The sequence below is a fragment of the Peromyscus eremicus genome, chromosome X (genome assembly GCF_949786415.1).
Source record: "Peromyscus eremicus chromosome X, PerEre_H2_v1, whole genome shotgun sequence".
In the NCBI taxonomy this organism is placed as follows: domain Eukaryota; kingdom Metazoa; phylum Chordata; class Mammalia; order Rodentia; family Cricetidae; genus Peromyscus; species Peromyscus eremicus.
This window is the reverse complement of record NC_081439.1, coordinates 19690740-19711087: the sequence shown is the minus strand read 5'-3', so window position 1 is coordinate 19711087 and position 20348 is coordinate 19690740. Positions and strand designations below refer to the sequence as shown.

General features: G+C 42.1%; 1 protein-coding gene across 1 annotated transcript in view; it reads right to left on the bottom strand.

Moving 5' to 3' along the window:
• Clcn4 (chloride voltage-gated channel 4) overlaps nucleotides 1-20348 on the bottom strand; it is a 39919-nt gene that overhangs the window by 7181 nt on the left and 12390 nt on the right. Inside the window, exons 5-10 of the mRNA XM_059251145.1 lie at nucleotides 16847-17053; nucleotides 16658-16738; nucleotides 15021-15566; nucleotides 11990-12176; nucleotides 10566-10964; nucleotides 4094-4310 (exon numbers count right to left, since the gene is read on the bottom strand). Coding sequence (XP_059107128.1) covers nucleotides 4094-4310; nucleotides 10566-10964; nucleotides 11990-12176; nucleotides 15021-15566; nucleotides 16658-16738; nucleotides 16847-17053 — 1637 coding nt within the window. The remainder of the gene's footprint in view (nucleotides 1-4093; nucleotides 4311-10565; nucleotides 10965-11989; nucleotides 12177-15020; nucleotides 15567-16657; nucleotides 16739-16846; nucleotides 17054-20348) is intronic.

The window sequence follows — 20348 nt, the reverse complement described above, 5'->3', positions numbered from 1 at the left end:
CGAAAACACAGATCATGATGGCTATCTCTGGAGCACTCGCCTTGGGTGATGCCACTTAAATTGGATCCTTATTCCTTATTCCTTCGTCGATTCCTTCGCTTTTTTTGTGAGTAGTTCTCAAGATTGAATCTAGGGCCTCACACATGCAAGGTAAGCACTCTACCACAGAGCCATGTTCCCAATCCTGTCAAGTTTATTTTTGTATTTTGAGATAGGGTCTCACTAAGTTGCCCAGATTGATCTTGAACTCACTCTGCAGCCTAGGCAGCAGAGCTTGAACTTGCCATTCTCTTGTCCTAGCCTCCTAAGTACATGGGATTTCAGGCTGGAGCCACTAGGCCCAGGAGACTTTTATTTTTTAACCCTTTGTTTGTGTGATGCTGGGCATGGAACTCAGGGCCTTGTGTACAAACTAAGTGATGTACCACTGAGCTACATCCCTGGTCTTCTGTTTTAAAACCACTTTGAGACTTCTCCAGTTCTCAGCCACAATGGATGCTCAGTAAAAACACTGACTGCACCCATATCTCCTTGCAAAAACTATAACCACTATCATTTGCAAAATGATGAAACTGTGCACACATACCCTTCATGTATCTATATAGTCTGGGCCTCGTTTTATTTTCCTTACCCTAGAGATAGAATCCAAAGATATAATATACCCATGAGTGGTAACATGTGCCTATCTATAGTTTTGGCTCATGGGAGGCTGAGGCAATAGGATCACTTAAGCCCAGAAACTTGAAGCCAGCCTGGGCAATTTAGTGAGATTGATCCCCTTACCACCACTACTACCAAAAACAAGAACAATAATAAAAGTCAAGCATTATAGTTCTGAAAACATCTTCATAAAGTTCTGTGACTATAAAGTTTGTAAGTTAGATTGGTTCCAGCAGCACTGAGAAAATATATGTTCTAGATCTTCCTTGGCTTTGAGCATAAATCATGCCCTGACCTGCGTGACAGCAAAACATCAACACAGAAGGAAGCAACATCAAACCCAGCAGGCTTCATTAGTGGTAGTAAATGTCCTATTTGATTTAAGTCAAGTGTTTGAACTCCAGCTTCTTCGGGTGGCAGTCCATGAAAAATCTGATAAATTATAAATGGCCAGATTCATGACAAAGGACCTAAACTACAGACTGCAGCAGCTAGAATTTTCTGAGACAGCTATGCTACCCAGATCCCTTGTGGGGCACCCAAAAAGGATGAAGGAAACCTGATATAATCACCCAGACTTGCTTTCCATTTCTAGCACCTCTAGGGAGAAAAACTCACCCAAATTTAATCTTAGTACCTGAAGGCTTCTTAGATTCCAGCACTCTGTGTACAAAGCATCTCTGATTCCTAGTCTAGTTTTATGAATACTCTGGGCCCCAGGCCCAGAGATAGCCTGCAGACAATCAGGTCAAGGGACAGGCTCAGACTCTCATCCACTAGAGCAGGGAAGGCACATGGCAATGGAACGCATCAAAAACATAAGCTGGCTTGAGCCGGGCCTGCCCTGGCTGAAAGCCCAAGGAGAAGATGAAAGGCCCTGAAAACAAGGATCCCTTGCCAGCACTAACGTATCAGCATCTGTATTTGTTTAAAACATGTAGAGCCAGAGAGAGAGGGAGAGTTGTTTTCTCTTAGAACATTCGGAGCCAATTTCAGCACCCAGATCTTCACAGGAAAACCTCGTGGGGCTCCATGAGGTGTAAGTGGGCATTGGGGGCAGAATTTCCTGACTGAACGGGAAATTCCAATGATAAGTGACATCAGACTATTTTAGAGGAAAGGAGAAACTGCTATACACTTGAGATGGCCTGGGCAATCATTGCAGTATTTACTCCATGCTGGAAACCCAAGTGCAGATATTCATTTCAGTGGTTCTCAAAGTGGGATCCCCAGGAGCTTATTAAAAACTCACTTTCTCAGGCCTTACCCAAGACCTCAGGGACCAGAAGTTCTGGAGTGAACAACATAAAAGTGAGTTTCACCTAGAGGTTCATCCTCTATCTAGAAAGGGCATTCCAATATATGTGCAAGTGTGAGACAGTAGAGAGTACCTCTAGAATCCATGAGAAGTGTGATCTGTAGCCTCAGTCAGAATGAAGGAGAAACCTGTCCTGCCAATTAGAAGTTCTGCAGGTAAATGTACACACTGAAAGTTTGCAGAGTGTGTACTCTTGTTACTAGATCAGCAGGAGGAAGCCAAATAAGTAAGATTCCTCAATATTCAACCCAGGGTCCTTCTACTATGACACTTTTTTTTAAGCCAAATTTGTGGTTTTGTTGCAGGAAATGTGTTGTGCACTGCATAATGTTACCAGCATTGACCATTGACCTCTACCCACTACACAACTATAATACCTATTTCTCTGATTGTGACACCCAAAATTGTCCCTAGATCCAGCAGGACAATAATGTCCTGGTTGAGGACTACCGTGTTAAACTAGAGTGTATTGGCTCTAAAGTGGTATCGACTGTGTTAAGCAGTTCAGCCTGTGGGTTCTACAAAGGCCTAAACTATGTTGGATATCAGAAGCTACACAACATCTCTTATTTCCAGACTCCAAGCTGGGAGTATAGCAGATATATGATGGGGCTTCCAGCACCTTTCCAGCACCTTTCTCTGCACAATCTTCTGAGACTATAGAACTTGAGCCACACCTCAGAGCCTAAAGAATGGCCCTTAGAGAACTACATCTTAGGCATTATCATGGCCATTTATATTTGTGTTATTGATTTCCTGGCCTGTGAGAACACAAGGTAAAAGTTTCAGCTATCAAATTCCTCAGTTTTCTAATACTATTTGTATAACAAAAGTATCTTTTTTTAAAAAAATGCATTGATGTCTTAGGGAACAGTCTGAGAATAACAGATATAGCATTTGCTTTTGGGGTAACAACATCCATAAAAAAGTGGGGGACGAAGAAAGGTGTTCCCAGTCAAACTCAACAAAACACACACACACACACACACACACACACACACACACACACACACACACACACGCACATCCACCCACACACACACACACACACCCCCCACATCCACCCATCCACCCACATTCTGCCCTCATGTGAGAGTTAGGAACCATACCCATCTGTGGGAGCCCGTTCTCGGGTTCCTCGTGGCTTTACCCAGCAGGTCCTCATAGAGGATGATTAGACTACGGGCCTGAGTGCAGATGTCTGAGATGGTCTGCACTTGGCTGTGCTGAGGGAGGAGGTCTTTTGCTCCACCCCTTGGCGTCTCTATAAAAACCCTGGGGCAGAGACAGTCGGGGCCCGTTGGAATAGGTTCCAGGCCCTCACGAGGTTATCCTTTATTTTCTATCTGTTTATCTCCGCGATATTCTCCGCAATAAATCCTTCTATCTAATATTTCCTACTGCTCGCACTCAAGAAAACTCTGGGGAACTGTGGGAATGGTTGGGTAAACGCCCCACACCCATCCTGCTTGCTGTGATGAATTCCCATTCCCTCCCTTGACTTCTTCCCAGTTACTCTAGAGCAGCAACCCTTCAGATGTCCACTTCACAGCCAACTTCAGGTTTTTTTTCCCCCAAGGGAGAATATTTATTGTCATATTTGTGTATTTCCAAACTACTTAACCAGTATAAAATGTACAAACTTACGTGTATTTTAGATTCTCATCCTTTTAAAATGATGTATCATTGCTGAAGGTTTTGAGAACTGTTCACCTGTCTATTTTCCCCATAATTCCTGTGCTTTGATTGCTGCTCCTTTTGGCATACTACTACATTTTTGAGGAGCATTTATGTCATGGAATAGCAGAACAAGCTGCACCTTCTCCTTAGGCCAAGTGTCACATAGCAGAAGAAACAAGCTGTTCTTTAGCTCCTCCCTTTGACTAAATCTTCAGACTGAACACAGGCAATAGTCTAGCCTAGAAGTTTCTCCCTCTTCCCTCTGCTCGAAATTCCCAAGCTTCTCATACATTTTCTTCTCGATACATTCAACTCAGCTTAGTGATATCAACCGTCAAGGACTGGTCCACCGCAATGGACCATGAGTTCCTTAAGGGCAGACACATTAAAGCTGGCCACAGTACACTTTTTCTCTTCCCTTGTCTGGCTACTCACCCACTCCGCGTCACCAGGCATTGGCGGAGCCCCAGTTTCCGGAAGATATCCACTACTGTCTCCATGGGGGTGTGGTCTGTCACAGTGAAAGGGCTCAGGTTCAGAATGCGCCTCAGCTTCAGTGGATGTGGGCTATTGGCAGGCAGCTCAGGGGGCTCCTCTGTGAAGTACATGATGGAATTGCTCACGATGCCCTCTTGTCTCTGTCTGGCATTCTCTAGAATAATGGTGAAGAGGGGAAATGATAAGCCACACACAAAAATCTTGTACTTAACTACCCCCACCTGCCCTCATACAGCATATCAGCATCTCACAAAGAGGAGTTCAGAGGGCAAAAAGGCACAGTCATAACAAGTACTTCGGCCAAACATCTGTGAACCTGGCATCCCTCTCACATGCTGTGAGGGGGGGGGCCCTGCTGTGACAAGAATGTTCACTGCCAACATCTTGCAAGATGGGCCCCCACCAACATGGCCCTTTGTGGATGTCCACAGTTTTCCCCTAGACTCTAGAGCACCCCAAATGACCAAAGGTCCTTCGTTCTTGCTTTTACAGCATCTCAACATGGGCTGAAGGTCATGAGGTTAAGAAACCTCATTTCACTTCCCAGTAACCTTAGCACATTGATTTTTACAAACGAGCTTACAAGCGGCCTAAATGGCATTATGAATCCTAGAGGGATGAGAAACCAATAAGATTTGCCCAGGCTCACAGCCCAGAAATGCAGCTCAATCCCAAATATCCCTCTTGGGACCAAAGAAACAACCCCAGAAAAGTTTCATCCCTCTGCCTCTAGATTCTCCTCTCTTTAAAGTGTGTCATTTCATAGATTTCGCAAAGAAAGATAGTAAAACTGTTATGATAGCAATTAGTCTATTTCTGTGTGTAGGCAAAGCCATACAAAGCTGAAGGGAAAGTAGTATACCCGGAATTCATTAGAAATACAGCTTAATGTAGTGCTAGAAATCCACGCTATTTTAAGTCGCACATGAAATAAATCCATCAGTCTCAAGCTATTCTCCAAGGCCATTTTCCTGCTGTTGGAATTTTAATCTTCCTTTTAGTTCATGGGAAAAGGTTAGAAAAAATGTACAGCAGGGCATGCCTTAAAAATGAATCCCAGTTTCTACAGTACATTTCTTAACCTTCTCAAAGACTACTATTCACCTATATTGTTCTTTCAAAAATAAAATTCTTACTGCCTCCTCTAAGACCATTTAGTGCAATAGAGTACTCTAATGGAAAACTGGCAGCATTGGGGGTCAAGTTGAGTCTGAAAGGGGGGCTCTGTTGTAAAGAGGAAAGGAGGCCTGCTGGGCAAATGCCTGCACATTATATGGGTCAGGTTGAATCTAGTTACATCAAATGGGATGTGATTCAACCACAAATACCAGATAATACTGATGTACAACATGTTTTCAACTGCAGATCATACACACTCCACACTACAGGCTACACACTGTGCTCTTGTCTCCTAATCCAAAGGGTTCTGTCTTAAAGCTCTCAGGCACAGAGGCTATATTCAGTACATACTTATTTGCTCATTTCCACGAACCAATATATTCTCTTAAAGTCCCACATAACATAATTTCCATCCACTTCAACAATCAGATTGGACATCAGGATTGGATCAAGCCACAACCCTTAATCAAGAACTGATCACATGGATTTGCCAAGCCCCTCATAAAACCAACCAGCCCAGTTGCTGAAATAAACAAGCTCATGTTTCCTCAGAATCTACTGATACTGTTTGAAATCTTGATAATAACAGCTACACACTCAATGAAGTCTTGTTCACTAGTGTATCCCTTATGCCAAGACCATGTCTAAACATAAAGTAGGCATAAAACATTTTGTTAAAGATTTGTTTTTGATAGGTGGTAGTGGCACATGCCTTTAATCCCAGCACTTGGGAGGCAAGAACTGAACTTGGATCCTTTGGAAGAGCAACAATGCTCTTAGTTGTTGAGTCATCTTTTTAGCCCCAATATAAAACATGCCTGTCGCATGCATACATATATGCATGAATGGATAAGATCTACTAAATGTCTGTTTGTCATGTAGAATAGCACCTATTTCATGGAGGGAGGAGGCATTAGAAAGGAATGCCCAAGGGCTATCTACCACCAGGCAAGGATTTTAAACATTAGCTAGGGTCAGATGGGAATCTGAGCTGCTCCCTTCAGAATTGTAAAGATTTATATTAAGGCTTCAAACTCTAGGGAAGGAGGTACTATACATAGACCTCTGAGTCATAGCTTCAATCCCCTAACATATAGTTTTGGACACACAAAAGATATGAGGAAAATGAGCTGAATGCTGACTATGATGGCCCCTTTGAACAGTGCTGAGAATGATGGTGCCTTTAAAATTTTTCCCATTTTTTTTCAATAATGTAGTTGCTTCTATTGCTTTAACTTTTAAAATGTAACAAAAACTTCATTTGTAAATCTTCAAGAGTTCAAGCACTTAAATGCTTCTTTCAATGTTTTCATGTAGAAGGCTCCATCATAATATTGTAGTAGAACTAGTCTGCGTAGACACAGCTCCTCTAAAAATGATGTGTGTTTTATGAGCACCTGCTAAAGCTGCTCAACCTCATACTCCACTTTCCAGCAGCCATAATGTCAGAGGCAAAGAGGGTAATTAATACAGTGTTGGTGACATGAATTTCACATAATGCAATAGATTTTAAAAAATTTAAAAATTAGAAATAAGCAAACACCAAACAAGCCTGTGAGTGCCTTCAGAGCAATATTCCTAACTGAGTGGTTTGGGCCTGACTCTCGTGGGAATTCGATACCGTCTAGAGGCCCTTTTGGTTGTCACAAAATGGGAAGGGGGGTGCCACTGGATTTTAGTGGAGAGAGAGCAAGGATGCTGTTCAAAATCCTACAGTGTGCAGGACAGTCCCAACCACATACAAATGTCAGTGGTAATAAGGTTAAAAGCCTTTATTTTTAGAGTAATTGTTTCCAGTGAAGCAATACTCTACCATCCAGTTGGTTAAGAATGCTTCCATAAAACAAACACAATTAACAAGAAAGGTTAAAATGGAAAATTGGAAGCAACCACTCTCATGCTAAGTAGCAGTATGACATGATTTAAAGACTACATAGAAAGAAAAGCAGATTCTTTTATAAGATACTGTCCACCAAGGAATGGATAAATCTTACACACTCCATGTATTTTAACACTTAGCAGAAAGTAATTAACACCACTATGCCACATAACCCATTCCAATAATTAACAGTGCTTCCAGACAGAAACCTCTACTCTTACAGAGCCTGTCTGGCAGATCTGATACCTATCTTCTCATTTAGTCCTGAAGGTGGTTCCCTTTATGCAAGTAAGCATCTTCCATATGTTGGAGAATCATTATTAAGTCATCCACCAGATGAAAAAAAACTGAGAGTTCCCTTAACTCTTCCCTATAACTCTAACTTTCCATTCCTTTAATCATCTCTGTGGCTTCCCACTGAGTCCTCTTGGAACCTGTACTTGCTTAATTGCAGAAGCCTGGACTTGAAAAGCCTGAGCCCTGCTGAGTACAGAAGGATCTTCATATTTGCAAAGAGTAATGAAAGGTAAAATCCACTTGCCAGGAGGTTGAACACAGTCACACACAGGGCCCCATTGGCTAATAAACTCTGATGGCCGAGAGTTGGTGCTAATATAAAGGCAATGGCTGTGCTCTGGCATTGCAGAGATGGATTATGAATGACAAAACATAATAACACATATGTGTGAAAATGCTATTAGGAGATCCATTACTTTGTTTGCTAATGTAAAAAAAAAGTGTTTTTAAGTTTTAAAAGAATAGAATGGAAGAAAATCCTTATTTTGTTCATTTCTCATTCTTTACTCATGGTAACTTCCTTGAAAGTTCCTTGCAAAAGCTCTGTTTCTAATTCCCTTAAAAGTGAACTTGGCATGGGGGAGTTTTTAGCAAAATGTTTAATGTCCTATCTTGATATTCATACAAGGGCATATAATTCCTCAAATACAGGTCCTGAATCTCACCACCAGAATGTGGTGATCCCTATGTTTCCATGGCTTAGGAAAACAGCTTGTCTGATTCTCTGGAGCAAAACTTCCCTCACCTTTCAGCAAGCCATATAAACAGCAGCTTCTGCACTGTGATGGGCCTAACCAAAAGCACAGAAATATGATTTACACTGCATGGTGCCTCTTCAGATATTCCAAACATAGCTTTCTTAGAGGGTGCATGCTTGCAGAGCTTAAATTTCTTCTCCAACCAGTTGATGCCAATTATCACTTCCCACTTGATTACAGTAATGGATTTAAGCAAAATTAGTAAGATGTTTCTTAGCAGGTGTGCCTGGAGCAGCACAATAGGCAATGGATTATGTGACATTTATTACTTTAGTTTCTAAACTCAACCTTTGTGTAAAAGATTTTGGGGGGACTGAATGCATTTTAAAGGCCATTGATTATATTATTTTAAAACAAATCCAACCCTACTTAAACAACTTTTTAATGATCTTATTATTTGTTAGGCAATATTTAACCCTCAAGGCACCTCCCTGTTCTGAGATAGGACCTATATAAAGAGAAACATCTCAGTGCACTCACACAGGAATTTGCCATTGTAGCTAAAATGTAAACTCCAACTTTGTTTTCTGTGTGAGCTAACTATTAAAGTTAGAAGGCAGTGCTTATCTACACTAACATTTGAAAAGCTTTAGAGGAAGATATCTTAAACATACTTTAAGCTATTTAGTATGTGTAAAGGGTTTTAAAAATAGAAAAGGAAGTGCCTGGGAAATAGGAACAAAGGGCCAGAGGATGAAACAGCAGCATGGTGAAGATGTGTTCACAGTGAGGTAATCAGAAGTCAGGCAGGAGGAAGAAGGTCTCATTATTACGCTGCAGGAACATTCCGGAAGATGTGGTGGAACATAACACTGTCCCACGGGCATGAAAGTTGTGTCAGAGGCTTGTTTCTCATATGATATAGGGGTATTTCACAGATCGTGGAGCAAGACTGCTGATGGGCAGGGCACGGTGTTTGTAATGCAAGGGAAGAAGGACTACACTGGTCCTTGCAACTGCTTACATCCTGAGGTCCACAAGACTTCGGTCCTCTGAGGCACATTATTTCTCTTTGCCTAGAGCTCTCTGTCCACAACTTTTATCCAGGTCTACCTCTTACTTTCCTTCCATTGCAGTCATCCCTAGCACAACAGATCCATAGATTGGCTTCCTTGAACAGCTTGTTTTTGGAACATTCCACCTGTATATCATTCCTTTCTCTGTTACCCAAATAAAACAGTCTGGCCCTCAGGGTGACTGACATCAATTCAAATACTAGGAAAGCATAATCACATTGAACTAATTTCTACTGATGCTGCTTGCTAACCCACGTGGGCCCCTAACTGGTTGGATTGAAATCATGGCAGAGACTGAAGCAAAGATTTGTGCAGTGCTGAACTCCCCACTTCAGTGGGCTGACTACGCTACCTGAAAGTCCACTTTTGACATAAGCCATGCTGTTCAACTATTCTCACAGCATTCCTTCCTTATTTCAGCTTTAGTCAACAATTCCTTTAAAAATCCAGCAGCAGCAGCAGCAGCAGCAGCAGCAGCAGCAGCAGCAGCAGCAGCATACCTCCTAGCAGGAATAGACCCCCAATGTCTGCCTTTATCCACAGTAACCACTTTCTAACCAGGAATATCTACCCCTGGGCTTGAGTTTAAACCTTTAAACCTTGGCTCTCTTCACAATGTGAGTTGGAGGCAGAAACACTGGCATGCCTGGGAAGCTCAGGAATATAGAGTCTCAGCCCCCAGTGGGCCAGTTCAATCAGAATTTATGTCTTTTATTTTCTTTTGGATGTTTTGAGACAGAGTTTCTCTGTGTAGCCCTGGCTGTCCTAGAACTCACTATGTAGACGAGGCTGGCTTCAAACTCAAGAGATCTGCCTTTCTCTGACTCTAGAGTGCTGGGATTAAAGGCATGCGCCACTATCGCCCAGCTCAGAATTTGTACCTTAACCTGATCCCATGTGACAAATATGGTTAAATCAAAACTTGGAAGACTCTGGCTTTTTTTAAATGTTTTTTCCTTAAATCATAATGAATTTGGTATATACAAATACATAATCATAATGAGTGCACGGCATTTACATAATTTCTACTCCTTCTCCCCTTCCAACTCCCCCTATGTTTCCCTGCCATATCCTCCTCTAAATTTCATGTTCTCTGCTTCTATAGTTATTACATATATGCATGTATATATGAATGCATACATAATGTATTGACTCCAATTAGTGTTGCCCATATGAGCACAGGTTTAAGACTGACCATTTAGACTTGAGTGACATATTAGGGGCTTGTCAAGGAAGCCCTTGACTTAATGAACTCTCTGGGACACATATGCTGATTTAGGGTCACAAAAGCTACCATTAGCCTCTGAGGGAAAGGTGAGAGCCTCCATGTCTGTACTCACTTATAGCCAATATCAGCTCTCGTCTCTGAGCAAAGCCGATGAGGCGCTCCGAGTCTCTGGAGACCACCACAGGAAAGCCATTGTAGTCTGTCTCTTTGATGAGTGTCTCCACGTCCTCCACAGTCATGCTGTCCTGGGTGAGCACTGACAATGGTGGTTCTCCCCTCCGGGGCCGCATCACATCAGTGGCCAGAGTACGGTGGGTGAATTCATCCTTCACATCGAGAAATGGGTACCCATTCAGATGGATGTGGGCTTCATAAATCCCTTCTTTCCCAAAGGCGTCAGCCACCCACTTGCTGGTGACAGCGGCTGCCATCAGGGGCACAATGTACTCCAGACCTCCAGTCAGTTCAAACATGATGACCACCAGTGACACTGTCATCCTTGTCACTCCACCTATAACAGAAAAGGACAGTGGGATTTGAAAGCTCAGCCACAGACCCCGTGAACGTGTTTTCTGTGCAAACAGACACACTTACAGACCAGAATTTTAGCCCGAGCAGGCTCTTTAATGAGAATTTTCTGTCCTTCTCATACTTGTTCCATGGAGTCAGTCCCACATGATGCTCAGGCTCTGTTAAACCCAGTGTTGCATCAGGGACCTGTATTGCCTGACACAGAGCTCCACTTCAATGAGGAACATGGGTGTCTATTCTTCCAGGTGGTATACCTGGCCCTTTGATGAGTGGATCCTACCAGAATATCCAGGCTCCTGACAGTGCAAGCAATTCAGAAGCCAAAATATTGGGGAGATTATTAAGAATATTAGTTTGGACAGGGATCTGGCTTTGAATCCCTAGGTATTCAAAGGCAGTTCCAACTAAATCCTACTCCAATAAACCTAAAGCAGGATCTCTTAACCTCAGTACATGAGATATTTGGGGTCTGGCTATTCCATGTTATCAAGAAGGTGCTATGCTTGAAAGTTAAGCGCTTCTGGGCCCTCTACCCACTATGTACAAGTGCCACTTATAGTTATGATAAAGAAAAATGTCTCCAAATATCACCAGAGGCAGAGTCACCCCTTGTTGAGAAGCCATATTCTAGATGGTGCAGCTGTAACACAGTACAGATTTCATCAGCCTGGGCTCTAAATGACTAGACAGAAGAGAATCTTCTGCTAACATGTGAAGATAGGTGTGTGCGTGTGTGTGTGTGTGTGTGTGTGTGTGTGTGTGTGTGTGTGTGTGTGTGTCTGTGTGTGTCTGTGTGTGTGTCTGTGTGTGTCTCTGTGTGTGTATGTGTGTATGTGTATGTTGAACAAGACACGAGCTACCAAGATGTAAGAATTTGCTTGTTACTAGAGGATAGCCTAACCTTATCCAGAGTGAAGTCAATGATCAAGTCCACCTCTTCTTCCTTGTGTGACCTCTAAGATAGATCAGCACCCAGCACCTTTCCTTCCCCACCCATGGCTGTACCTAGACAGGCTGCAGCTCCCACCATCGCATAAAGCCCTGGTGTGACACAGTCCGCTCCAGGCCTGCACCAGTTCCTGAAGATGATCCAGTCATGGTGATGGTAGGCCAGCTGCTCCACACCGATTCCCACCATCCGGCCTGCCATGGCTCCTACAGCCATGCTGGGGATGAAGAGGCCTGAAGGAATCTCGAAGGAGCACACAGATTAAAGGTAGCCTGAGATAAGGAGGCACAGTTCCATCACCCAGTCCCAGGGAGAGTGAAAGTCCCCCACCCCCACACATTTGCATGTGGTTTGGGTCCTCAAAGGAGACACAGTTCTTCAAAACAAGCTGGGAAAAGGTGAGACAAATGATTTGACCTGCTCAGTGGCTTAGCTGTTGAACTCCACTGCAACTCAAAAAGAACATAGTTTGACACTTTCATTTCCTCTCCTTCAAAAGCCAGCCCCTTCGCCTGCTGTGCATTAAAGACTGATAAGCTTCACTGCAGATAACATTCCAAGCCAGCATCTGTCACTTGAGCCTCTCACCACTTTCTCACTCCCCTAGCTGTGTCATTCACACTGGCTTTGAAAATTAAATGTCAAGCCACAGCATGAGAATAGATGAGAAAGGTGTTCAACTGCTCCCAGGTAAAATAAAGAAACTGAGTGTATTGTGTCACCATAGCTGTCCTGGATCCCCCAAAAGCTTTTCAAAGACTTAGTACCCTCTTCAAAGGGTGCTGGCTGGACACTTATCAGGGAGAGAGGAGAAAAATCTCCCTTTCCTGACTAAACACATTTTCCAAGAAGCGTTCAGACTATTTTCCAGCCATCTTAGCGGCAGCAAGGAAGCATACTGTGTGGCGTAATAGTAGTTGGTAGTGGTGAGTTTTCTACTTTTATGAATGAAAAGATATTTTGGTTTAGCTGGTGAATGTGCTCCGGGAGCCCTGACTTCCCATGCTCAATGAGAATCCACAAGCTTGGAGACCTCACAGCAGCTGCTCTTCTCACCACCCCCAGCAGCCATCAATCTGAGGATGGCGACAGATTTTTAACCTCACTGAAGTGAAGGAAGCAGCCTTCTGTGCAATTTCTAGAGTCTGGAATGATCTTTAAGAAACTGTCTCTCTGAATTTCCCTTAGTCCACAATCATGGAATCCCCCTTAACTTCAAAGTAGGCCTTTCTTAGTAAGCACAAAGGGTACTGATAGCATTTCCCTTGAACACCAAGACAAACTCCTTTGATAGGAATTGAAGATTAAGGGTGAGTCATCTACTTAATGAGTTCTACCCATCATGTACGTTATGAAATTATCATTTCTGAGAATCTGTAAAAAGAATACATTTGTAGAATACCACACAACAATAGTAATGGCCACACATAGTTTGTGGAAATTCATTAAGTTGCGACCAACTCTGTATGAATGGTATATTCTGAAAAGTTTTTTGTTTGTGTGTTTTTTGTTTTCTTTTTTTGTGTTTTTTGAGACAGGGTTTCTCTGTATAACAGTCTTGGCTGTCCTGGAACTCACTTTGTAGACCAGGCTAGCCTCAAACTCGCTGAGATCCACCTGCCTCTGCCTTCCAAGTGCTGGGATTAAAGGCATGTACCACCACCACCCAGGTCTGATAAGTTTTTAAATAGAAATAACGGTACTATTCACAACAGCTAAGAGGTGGAACCAATCTAAATGTCCATCAAAAGATGGATAAAGAAAATGTGGAAAATACATAGAATGAAATACAATAGTGAAATACTCCAATAAAAGGGGCAAAGTATTGAAACATGGTACAACATTGGATAAACCTTGAAACCACGATGATGAATGAAAGATGCCAGACACAAAAGGCCACCAGAATAGGTAGATCCACAGACAGAGAACACATGAATGCTGCAAGAGTTAGAGGGAGGATGGAGAGTAACTATTAATACAGTGTCTTTGGGTAAATGAAAATGTTCTGAATCTAAATAGACAATGGCTATGCTGTATTGTGGATGTACATAATGACAATGAACTCTTTACTTAAAAATGATCACCTTGGCCAAGCATGGCACTAACACCTGTAATCCCAGCATTCAGGAGGGCAGGAGGACAACAAGTTCAGAGACATCTTAGTCTAAACATTGAGACACCATCTCAAAGAGAAAAAGAAAGCAATAATGTCTCAGTGACCTTGGAGGTATATATATCTGGGCAGGGTTAAAATAGTGCTTCAAACAGAACGAAAGAACCTGTCTTTTCTCCAAAAATGGAAGCATGTGCTATTATCCACAGCTCTCAAAGGACATCAAGGAAAGGTATATGCAAACAGTCCATGTCATAGGCCTAGCTAAATCCAGACAGGGGATATGTAAGCTGCTCAGTACAGATTCTCTAAATGTTGACTTTGGGTATGTCTCTCCAGAGCCATGTACCCTTCAAAAGCAGCATTCTGCTTTGGGCTCTGTACATCTCAGACCTAGTATATTGCTCATGATACAGATGATTCTCTGGGGATGTTTACTGACTGAAATGGAGGCCAAACTGGGCTTTGTTTGTCCATTACCTGCCATCACCCACACAGCAGGTAAACCTGTGCTTCTAAGAAGGCAATGAGATGACTTGGTATCCAGCTCTGTATCCCATAAATATCTTATAAATTGGGTTGAACCAATCAATCCACCTACAGCTTCTTCAACTAGAAAATGAAAATAGCCAGATGTGGTACCATATGCCTTAAATACCAGCACTTGGGAGGCAATGAGATCTCTGTGAGTTCAAGGCTGGTCTAGTCTACATATAGCAGGTTCTGGGCTAGCCAGAGTTACATAGTAAGACCCTGTCTTAAAAAAAACTGAAAAAGAAAATGGAAACAAAATCTCTACTTCATACACTTGCTGTTTAGAGAACTGCTTCCTTTTGATTAAAAGAAGACCAAGCACATGAGAACATTCAAGAAAGGTCAGTGTTCTTCTTCTTCAAATCGTAATTTTATTTTGGAGAACAATGTGCTGTACCCAGAAAATCATGCCCTCCTCTACTTCTTTCTACTTCACTTACCTTCATGCCAAAGGTAAATATAGTAATGACTATTTTGAAGATCAGTGCCAAGGCCAGCTGCCACATTGCTGTGTAAACCCCAACTCCAGCTGGCCGGTCTGGAATGTCATCTACAGGCCGAGTCATGTTGGGGTCATTGATGTAGTCACAGAGCTGAGAGGATTCAAGAGCCCCACAGTCATTGAACAGCTCAGAAATGAGCTCACTGGTGCTCTGGCGAGTGTATGGATTGGGATAGGCGATGATGGCAGTGATGGCTGTCACTACAATGACCTCCAACACTGGGTACTTCCCCAGCCTGGTAGTTTTACGCCTCCTGCACCAGGCAATGTTGCAGCGTGTGAAGAGGGTTCCCCACAAACCCCCAAAGACTCCAAGCAGGATGAAGGGGAAGAGTTCAGCCATATACCAGGGTGTATGATACTCCACATAAAAGAGAACCAGGCGACTATTTCCAAAGGGGTTGATGGAGCGCAGTGTGAATGCCGCCACCAGGGCTGCGAAAAATGACCTCCACAAGGTTTTCAAGGGAAAGTAGTAACTGACCTGAGACGAACAAATAGAAAATCAGAGAGTGACCAAAGAAAGGACTGCTCAGAGCCTTTCTCTTGGGTGAGCAGTTGGCACCTGATATAAGACACAGACTAAAAATCAAAAGTATATGCTACTCATTTAATCAGTTTATGTTTAGTTGTGACCAAAAAGCACCAACAATGACATTTAAGGGAATTAATGTCTAAACGTAGACTGGTGAGCTGAGTTCTGGATACAGCTTGGTGTTACAGTTTTTATCTAGCAGTCATAAGACCCTGGGTTCAATACCCAGCACTATGAAACTTAGTAAACAAATAACAAAAATGGAACAGCTTTAACCAAAATGATGTTTTTTAAGAGAAATAGAAGGCTGGGAGTATAGTATGCTTACTATGCTCAAGACCCTGAGTTTCATCCCCAACACCACAAAAATGATAAAGATTAATATACGTACTCATAATACTGTTCATGTCACAGAAGTCCTCCCAAACTCAATAATTCTTATCGTATGAACAACAGAATAGATAAAGGGCTGGAAAATTCTAGCCTACAAGTCAACTCCTTGCCTAGAAAATATATTTCTATGGCAGCAGAATTTTTATATTTATGAATGGTGAGGAGAACAAAAGTAACTACTTATACCCTGACATATTCATTAAAAGATCAACATCTTTGTGACACAGAAGAACTAAAAAAGTTGAAATTTCAAAGTGATAAAGAAAGTTTTCAGCCACATAGCCATACCTACTCATGGATATTGCTCCAAGGACATAGTCAATTGGCTGTGGCAAAAAGTGTGTGGCTCCTGAAACCTACATAGTTAACTCTCTTGAACTTTTCAGAGGAATGTTTACTAACCCCTGGAATGGTCCATCAGGTTCCCAAATCAAGTTGGAAGCCAGTTGGTCTATATTCCCACACTAGAAATCTCCACAAATTTTTTATTGGCAATTTTGAAAACAGTACGTGAGAACGCGTTTTAACAGCAGAAATTGTGTTCCTTAATTTATTGCATGAAGCTTGTTCAATAGTTTTTGTGCTCTGTCAGCCACCCCATATTTCTGGCCACTCGAAACCACAAAAGCCCATTCCCCCCATCTCACCTCCTCCAGACTGAAGAGCACACCTCCTATGGGAGCACCAAAGGCCACAGAGACACCAGCAGCAGCTGCAGCCGAAAGCACCTGCAAAGCAAGAAGTTAAAGGTGGGCTCTGGGGACTTTAGTGCAGGCGGGATGACGTAGGGACTCCAAGTAGTTATGTCCCCTGTAGGTGGGAGGGAGCTGGCTCACCTCACGCCTCTTGCCCTCATTCTTGCTATACTTGGAGAAAAGGCTGCTGAAGAAGTTGCCACAGCAACAAGCCACATGCACCAGTGGCCCCTCTTTCCCAAGGCTCAGGCCAGAAGACACAACCAGTACCAAGGTAACAGTCTTGATTAGCAGTGTCCATTTCCCCAGGTAGCCTCTGATGATAAATCCACTCAAAATGGTCTTTATCTGCAACAGAAGACAGAGAGTGAGGGGAATGAACAACATTGGTCCATGGCTAGGAAAGAAGCTGCAATGACTCTGAATAAGACTAAGTCATAGAGATGGAAGGCTAGCTCAGTTCCTTTGACTAGAATTTTGTACCAGCAAAAGTTTGTGTCTTATTACAGTAGCCCTCTTACCCATGGAGACACATCCCAAGATCCCCAATGGACTCCTGAAACCCAGATTATGTCAAACTGTATATATACCATATTAAAGTTAAATTCATAAATTAAGACCAGTAAGAGACTAACACCAAGCTGGGTGGTAGTGGCACACACCTTTAATCTCAGAACTGAGAATGCAGAGGCAGGGGGATCTCTGTGAGTTCGAGGCCAGTCTGGTCTACAAATCAAGTTCCAGCACAACCAGAACTGTTACACAGAGAAATCCTGTCCCGAAAAACAAACAAAACAAAACAAAAAAATAAAATAAAAAAGAGAGAGAGAGATTAACACCAGTAATTAACAAAATAGAACAGTTACAACAACCAAAATAAGTTTCCATTTGTTTTTTTGTCCACCTAACATTAATGCCTTTTTCATTTTAATTAGGTTCTTATAAAATTTTTGCAATTAGGGTGTATATTGGAAGTACCACAGATTGCTTTTCTTTTCTTTCTTTTTTTTTTTTTTTGAGCTGGAGGTCTCACTATGTGACCCTGGCTGTCCTGGAACTCACTACCTGGACCAGGCTAGCCTTGAACTCAGGGATTCACCTGCCTCTGATTCTCCAATGCTGGAATTAAAGGTGTGCACCACTATGCCCAGCCATAGATTGCTTTTTTAAATAGATAATTTTAGCATACAAAATAATGGATTTCACTATGCTGTTTCCATACATATCAATCATATACTTTGTTCCTATTGTGTCATATGAAAAACACTTTTGAGTACAAGGAGAACTATATTACTCTTTTGCAGACTTGCTCCATTTTGTCAATGCCAAACAATGGCTTTATTCCTACAAGTACAAGTACATTTCAATCTTTGCCTAGAATTCAACTGGATGCCAGTATCTATGATGGACTTTGTATACTGAAGTCCACTCCCCCAAGTGATTCAATACTTTTCTACCTCCAACCTCTGCCATAATGAACTAAAAAAAGAGTGTATGTTTACCATTGAGCTAGCAACTTTCAAGCCCCTGATTAGATTCATGAGATACTAGGTCAGTTAATCAAATTCCCAGCCAGTTTTCCCAATTGTATGCTATGTTATAGAATAATGTTTTCCATTTTCAGTGTCAGTTACATAACATAAAAATGTCTTCTTGTGGACATTACTCAGCCAAGTAAAACAACTTCTCAAACATTGAACACAATGCTTCTCAACCTCATCAGAATCACTTGGCGAACTAGAAAGTATCAAGGAGTAGCTCTTCCTACAGAGATCTAATCAAGGCCTAACGCTCCCTACAGAGATCTAATGTAATTGCCCAGAGATGCAGCCAAGGCAAAGAGAATTTTACAGCTAGATGATTCTAAAATGCTCTGCTCCCATAGAAAGTAACACAAATATCCATAACTTCTCAATATTTAAGGGTCATCACTGAAACACAATTTGTTCTTTCAATGCTTACTTGTATTGTTTATCATGTCAACTTTGTTGACTTGGAGAGGTTATGAATGGGCTAATCCTCACATTTCAAAGGACTGTACATAGGACTCTTCATCTCAGGATTTTGATAGAGACCTCTTGCCTTTTAATGGGTTAGGGTTAAGACACGATCTCACTATGTAGGCCAAGCAGACAGAATTCTCCTGCCTCCACCTCCCAAGTGCTGAGATTAGTGGTGTGCACCACAGAGTCACTCAGATAATCGTTTTTCATTTCTCAATTTGAGGAGGAGAGAAAGAGAATGAGGAGAACAGAGAGAGGGAGAGGGAGATGGGGAGGGAAGAAAGAGAGAAAGAGAGGAGAGATAGCAAGAGAGAGAGAGAGAGAGAGAGAGAGAGAGAGAGAGAGAGAGAGAGAGAGAGATCCCAAAATTCTCTGTGAGCTCCTTCCTACAGAACATATGCCAGGACTCTTAACTACAGTCAGACAGTAATTCTTGAACTAGCATTTAACTACTCAGATAAACTAGTGGTGGTTAAACTAGTATTTAACTAGTGGTAGTTGCCCTAATTGAGCCTGTGCTTTGGGGATATCAGAACTCTGTATGGAACAGATGTCTGATTATGCCTGCCACAATCTAGCCCTTTTGTGTTGCCTCAAATAAAAATATCTATAATTTTTGTCAGTTAGTTAATATGGATTTATACCCCGGAGTACATTTTAAAAGCATAATACCACTTAGAAAATCACAAGCATCTAAATTACCCGAGCCTTTGCCAGCAATGACATGTGGTAAATTGAACAATGTAATAGTTATTTTGTAATTCTTTAAAATAATTTTATAAAATTGTCATGATCAAATTAAGAACTAAAGAAGGCAAATTCGTTCCCGGGAGATGCCCAAATCTAATTACTTTAATTTGAACTGATAGAGACTGAAGCAAGCAGGGCTTTAGTGAGATGTATTGCAGAGACTCTTACTAGGTGGTGTTACCCTTAAGACCAAAGCTCTTTCTAATTGATAAATGTTTGTATGAATGTTTATATATTGTGAAGAACAGAAATTAGTGAAGAATAAGTTCTGAGAGGATGCAATTTCTTGTCCAGGTGGTAGTGAACAATCACGGCTTTTTGGAACTGAGAGTTCCAAGAGGAACTCAGTTTTCTCCAAACTCTGAAGTCCAAGAAACCACAAGTGTTCACTTTTATTTTACTTGCATGTATGTGTGGTATGTGTGGTATGTGTGTGGTATATGGGCATGCACACAGGTCCATGCACCCATGTATGCACTTACAGACACTAGAGGAGGATGCTGGGTGTCTTCTCTATCACTGTCTACTTACTTATTCCTTGAGGCAGGGTCTCTCACTAAGCACTAAGCTTACTATTTCAGCTGGGCTGACTGGTGAGTGAGTTCCCAGGATATGCCCATCTCTGTTCAACAATACTGGCCCTATGGGGATGTGTAGCCAAGCTCAACTTCTACTTGAATCCTGAATATTCCAACTCAAGTCCTCGTGCTTGCAGAGCAAGCACTCTTACCCCCTGAGCTGTCTTCTCAGCTCAAGTGTTCATCTTCAAATGTGCTTTACAGAACTTACACAGTGCATTTATTACACAAAAATTCTCTAACTTAGCATTTAAAATGGTTATAGTGACGCACATCTGTAATCCCAGGCAAGACTCAGGAAGCACAGATTAA